General features: G+C 40.2%; 1 protein-coding gene across 1 annotated transcript; it reads right to left on the bottom strand.

The window, feature by feature from the left end:
* Positions 1-5,008: 5,008 nt before the first annotated feature.
* On the bottom strand, positions 5,009-5,938 carry LOC130294936 (olfactory receptor 6N1-like). The gene has a single exon (XM_056545090.1). It carries the CDS (start codon positions 5,936-5,938, stop codon positions 5,009-5,011), a length of 930 nt encoding a protein of 309 aa, XP_056401065.1.
* Between the last annotated feature and the right edge of the window lie 625 nt (positions 5,939-6,563).

The following is a 6,563-nucleotide window of genomic DNA, read 5'->3' as shown; positions in this document are numbered from 1 at the left end:
TACCAGGCCTGTTGGTCTGATCAGCTCAGGAGCAGGTGACAGCGATGCTGCTTTTCCATCTGCAGGCTTGAGAAAAAAAGCCTTCCAGAGCAGGAGCACAGCCGGGTGGTGGTGTAGCTATCTCTTTACAATATTATTTCATGTGGAAATTCTTTTCTATCTTAGTAGATGCAGAAAACCAGGCATAGTACCATTACTGCAAAAAGAAAGTAAGGCATAGCCAGGGTCCAAGTTTAGGAATTAATAAACTACATAAGCACATGGAGTAACATCTCAAGGCCTGGCTAGAAGTATCACTAGTCCACCACTGCCTGCTGTCTGATGGCTACCACCACAAACACCAGTCCCCCATTGCCTTCTGTCCACTGACTACAGCTATCACTAGTCTACCACCACCTGCTTTCTGCTAGCTACTAATTATATCATCAGTCCACCACCACCATAGCTGCTGCTACTACCAATCAGGCCTACACATAAACAACCTATAATCCTAGAAAGGATTTTTAGGCTTTTCATACAAAAACTATTTCGTCTTCACCATTTCTGGACACAAATCATGTTGCAATTCCCATAATGAGAGAATTTTTGGACAGCCCCTCTTCATAAAAAAGGCAAAATTTTCCTTTTGAGTTTTCACACAGAATGCCAATCCTGTTGCAACTCCCGAAGCGGAGAATATTTGGAACCTTTGAAAAAAGCTTTTGTGTCTTCTTCATTTGCAAGTCAGGAAACCTCCCTAAAAGGAAATATTTTTTATATTTTTTCAACTTTTCAATATTTACAAAAGCTATTTTTTAAATTCTGTTGCAACTCTCAAAAAGGGAGGATTGTTGGAATTCTTGGAAAACACCTTGGGTCTTTTGATACCTCTGTGTGCATTTCAACACTGACAGGCCAACAAAAATGAATATTTTATGCAGCTTTATTTAACCTCTTAAGGACGCAGGGCGTATGGATATGCCCTGCATTCCGAGTCCTTAAGGACGCAGGGTGTATCCATACACCCGTGGGAATTCCGGTCCCCACCGCTAGCCAGTTGGGGACCGGAACCGGATGCCTGCTGAAATAATTCAGCAGGCATCCCAGCATATCGCCCAGGGGGGTCATTATGCCCCCCATGTCGGCGATGGCCGCAGATCGCTGGACAATTCAGTCCAGCGATCTGCGGCGATTCCAGGTCAATCGGGTCTCCAGTTAACCTGTAACCCAGAATTACTGGCATGCTGGGAGCTGTAGTTATGCAACAGCAGGAGGCAGACCACCACAACTCCCAGCATTCCCTTATGGGCATGCTGGGACTTATGGTTTTGCAACAGCTGGAGGCACATTTTTTCTATGGGAAAAGTGTACCTTCAGCTGTTGTATAACTACAACTCCCAGCTTGCACAAACAGCTAAAGTGCATGCTGGGAGTTGTAGTGGTGCATCTGCTGGTTGCATAACTACAACTCCCAGCATGCCCATTGGCTGTCGGTGACTGCTGAGAGTTGTAGTTTTGCAACAGCTGAAGGCACACTGGTTGTGAAACTCAGTTTTTTTTTACCTAACTCAGTGTTTCACGACCGGTGTGCCTCCAGCTGTTGCAAACTACAACTCCCAGCAGTCACCTTACACCATGCACCGTACATGCTGGGAGTTGTAGTTTTGCAGCAGCTGGATGCACACTGGTTTTGAAACACTGAGTAAGGTCACAAACTCAGTGATACATAACCAGTGTGCCTACAGCTGTTGCAAAACTAAAACTCTCAGCATGTACAGTCTGTCAGCACATGCTGGGAGTTGTAGTTTTGCAACAGCTGGATGTCCCCCCCCCCTCCCATGTGAATGTACAGGGTACACTCACATGGGCGGAGGTTTACAGTAAGTATCGGGCTGCAAGTTTGAGCTGCGGCAAATTTTCTGCCGCAGCTCAAACTGCCAGCGAGAAACTACTGTGAACCCCCGCCCGTGTGACTGTACCCTAAAAACACTAAACTACACTAACACAAAATTTTAAAAAAGTAAAAAAACACTACATATACACATACCCCTACACAGCCCCCCTCCCCTCCCCAATAAAAATGAAAAACGTCTGGTACGCCACGGTTTCCAAAACGGACCTTCCAGCTGTTGCAAAACAACTACTCCCAGTATTACCAGAAAGCCACTGACTGTCCAGGCATGCTGGGAGTTTTACAACAGCTGGAGGCACCCTGTTTGGGAATCACTGGCGTAGAATTCCCCTTTGTCCACCCCTATGCAATCCCTAATTTAGGCCTCAAATGCGCATGGCGCTCTCACTTTGGAGCCCTGTCGTATTTCAAGGCAACAGTTTAGGGTCACATTTGGGGCATCGCCGTACTCGGGAGAAATTGTGTTACAAATTTTGGGGGGTATTTTCTGCTTTTACCCTTTTTAAAAATGTAAAATTTTTGGGAAAAGGAGCATTTTAGGTAAAAAAAAATTTTTTTTTTTACATATGCAAAAGTTGTGAAACGCCTGTGGGGTATTAAGGTTCACTTAACCCCTTGTTACGTTCCCCGAGGGGTCTAGTTTCCAAAATAGTATGCCATGTTTTTTTTTTTTGCTGTTCTGGCACCATAGGGGCTTCCTAAATGCGGCATGCCCCAGAGCAAAATTTGCTTTCAAAAAGCCAAATGTGACTCCTTCTCTTCTGAGACCTGTAGTGCGCCAGCAGAGCACTTTTCACCCCCATATGGGGTGTTTTCTGAATTGGGAGAAATTGGGCTTCAAATTTTGGGGGGTATTTTCTGCTTTAACCCTTTGTAAAAATGTACATTTTTTGGGAAACCAAGCATTTTAGGTAAAATTTTAATTTTTTTTTTTACATATACAAAAGTCGTGAAACACCTGTAGGGTATTAAGGTTCACTTTACCCCTTGTTACGTTCCCCGAGGGGTCTAGTTTCCAAAATGGTATACCATGTGGTTTTTTTTGTGCTGTCCTGGCACCATAGGGGCTTCCTAAATGCGGCATGCCCCCAGAGCAAAATTTCCTTCAAAAAAGCCAAATGTGACTCCTTCTCTTCTGAGACCTGTAGTGCGCCAGCAGAGTGCTTTTCACCCCCATATGGGGTGTTTTCTGAATCGGGAGAAATTGGGCTTCAAATTTTGGGGGGAATTTTCTGCTATTACCCTTTTTAAAAATGTTAAACTTTTGGGAAACCAAGCATTTTAGGTAATTTTTTTTTTTTTTTTACATATGCAAAAGTCGTGAATCACCTGTGGGGTATTAAGGTTCACTTTACCCCTTGTTATGTTCCCCAATGGGTCTAGTTTCCAAAATGATATGCCATGTGTTTTTTTTTTGCTGTTCTGGCACCATAGGGGCTTCCTAAAGGTGACATGCCCCCCAAAACCCATTTGTCGCTCCTTCCCTTCTGAGCCCTCTACTGCGCCCGCCGAACAATTAACATAGACATATGAGGTATGTGCTTACTCGAGAGAAATTGAGTTTCAAATACAAGTAAAAATTTTCTCCTTTTTACCCCTTGCAAAAATTCTAAAATTGGGTCTACAAGAACATGCGAGTGTAAAAAACTGAAGATTGTGAATTTTCTCCTTCACTTTGCTGCTATTCCTGTGAAACCCCTAAAGGGTTAAAACGCTTACTGAATGTCATTTTGAATACTTTGGGGTGGTGCAGTTTGTATAATGGGGAAATTTATGGGGTATTTCTAATATGAAGACCCTTCAAATCCACTTCAAACCTGAACTGGTCCCTGAAAAAAAGCGAGTTTCAAAATTTTGTGAAAAATTGGAAAATTGCTGCTGAACTTTGAAGCCCTCTGGTGTCTTCCAAAAGTAAAAACACGTCAATTTTATGATGTAAACATAAAGTAGACATATTGTATATGTGAATAAAAAAAAATATTTGGAATATCCATTTTCCTTACAAGCAGAGAGCTTCAAAGTTAGAAAAATGCTAAATTTTCAAATTTTTCATCAAATTTTGGGATTTTTCACCAAGAAAGGATGCAAGTTACCACAAACTTTTACCACTATGTTAAAGTAGAATATGTCACGAAAAAAACAATCTCGGAATCAGAATGATAACTAAAAGCATTCCAGAGTTATTAATGTTTAAAGTGACAGCGGTCAGATTTGCAAAAAATGGCCGAATCCTTAAGGTGAAAAAGGGCTCAGTCCTTAAGGTTAAGTGTTAAAAAGCATTCATATCCCCTAGCATAGTATGTTTTTAAACATTCTGTTAGTTACCATGCGTTACTGCCTTTCACCAAAACCTTGACATTACCTAAAAACCACTTTAAAACTACATGAATACATTCCTAGGTGACCGTAGGGCTTTAGAGCATTTAAGCAGTTTTATATACATGGTTTGAGGCTTATTTTATTGATGGTTTTCTTAAAACCTGTTCTCGTTAAGTTTATTCAATTTTAGTAATAATATTAGCAATAATTTAAAATTTAAAATTATTACAGCCGAAACGTTGCTCTTGTTTTGGGGAATAAAGACTACCCAGTTGCTTTGAAGATCCTTGACCTGTCTGGTGCTGTGATTTTGGACTGCTTGTATTCATACCATGGGCTGGCTGCCTGGGCAACCACGGGCACAGAGGTCATACCCTGGTGCTTTCTCACACCTTAAAGGAAATTGAGGAAACAAAAAAGAGAGGGCAGCGCCTCGTGTGATACCGTACAAACAGGAAAACCCAGGTGGATCCCCCAGCAGGGTGTGCTCTCACCTGGTGACCCTCTTGGGGTTAAGCGTATCTCCCCGTTTTAGGGGTATTGGGTGGAATCCGTGCTGCAGCTGAAGGTGCCTAGACCGGTATCCTGGGAAGGAACCCGTAGAGTACTTGAATGAGGAGGAAAAAGGAGGCCCTTGTGTCCAGCGCTGCTCGGTCCAGATGGACCGAGCTGCGCTGGACACAAGGGCCTCCTTTTTCCTCCTCTTTCTCACACCTTGTCTACAATATAAACAAGATGTAAAAATTTTGTCTGAAATTGAAATGACTGAATAATAGAAAACTATTTTCAAAATAATTTTTACGTTGGTCTTATGACTCGGTTCATTAAATTAGTAAAAACCTTCTTCACATCCCTGTTCCTAAAGGTATAAATGAAAGGATTAATGGTTGGGGTGAATGCTGTGAACATAAAAGAGAGGTACTTTTCGTAATGGCTGCCTCTGGGTTTGATATACACAATCATGGCCGTGCCAAAGAAGAGACTGGCTACAGTGAGATGAGATGTGCAGGTGGAGAAGGCTTTCTGTTTCCCATCTTTACTCTTGATCTTGCTGACTGTCATTATAATACAGACATAGAATCCTATTATTACGAGGAAAGGTAGAACAATGTCCATGATGGCCGTTAAGCTTGTTGACATACTGCTAATGAAAGGATCAGAACACGCCAAGCTTTGTAATGGAGCCATGTCACAAAAAAAGTGATCAATTATATTAGGGCCACAGTATACCAACTGGGCTGTAGTGATGATTGGTACTAACATACTGGTAAATCCTAAAAGCCATGGAAAAATAGCTAGTCCAACACAAACTGTAGGAGTCATGATGGTGGAGTAATGTAAAGGCTTATTAATGGCCAGATATCGATCAAACACCATCACCATAAGGAGAAAACATTCAGTGTCACCCAAGGAGTCGAAGACATACATTTGAGTAAAACATCCAATGAAGGATATTGTGTTGTTATGTCCTAGTAAAATTGCCAAAAGTTTTGGAACTGTGACCGAGACAAACATGATTTCCAAAGTGGAAAACACAGCGATGAAAAAATACATTGGTTTATGAAGTGAATGTTCTAGTTTAACAACAATGATTATTGCGAGATTTCCCATAATACAAGTGATAAAGGTCAGCAGAAAAAATGGAAAGAATAATATCTGAATCTGGTGCAAATCACCAAAGGCCAATAAAATGAACTCTTCAACTGTGGTCTTGTTTCTCTGCGTCATTCTCTGAAAAAGAGTAAGTTATTATACATGCAGTTCTCTTTGCTATTTATACTTTTAAGTTGTGGTCACCAAAAATAAATTGTATGTTACATTTCTGCCCTCACCGTTATTTATTTCTTTGGATCTTTTTTCTTGTACTTCTTTAATTTACAAAACATTAATTTAATAAAAATGAAACAATATAAACCATAAATATGATTTAACACATTTTACACTGCTATCTATCTATCTATCTATCTATCTTTCTATCTATCATATCTCTATACATCCCACAAAGCTTTGGTCAAAATAAAGGCATTGAGAATATTGAAGTAGGTACTATATTCAATGCAATATATATACCATTGTAAGATGTACACAGGGGAACTCTACTTCATTTTATCATAAATACATTCAGTCTCATGAAAGCCATTACATTTTGGTAGATTAAAAATACTCCTAACAAATCTCTCGTGACTTAATATTTTCTTCTCCTAATGATAAATGAATTGTGAATTTTTACATATTTATTAGATATTGGAGATTTTTCAAAATATTGACCAATAGGCACTAGAAATATAAAATGTAAAAATAAATTCTAACTTTAAATTATTACATTAAATTGTATCTATCACTAGTATTGATA

Source organism: Hyla sarda, chromosome 11, assembly GCF_029499605.1.
Source record: "Hyla sarda isolate aHylSar1 chromosome 11, aHylSar1.hap1, whole genome shotgun sequence".
NCBI lineage: Eukaryota > Metazoa > Chordata > Amphibia > Anura > Hylidae > Hyla > Hyla sarda.
The sequence above is the reverse complement of the archived record's forward strand: the minus strand, read 5'-3'. Positions and strand labels throughout refer to the sequence as shown.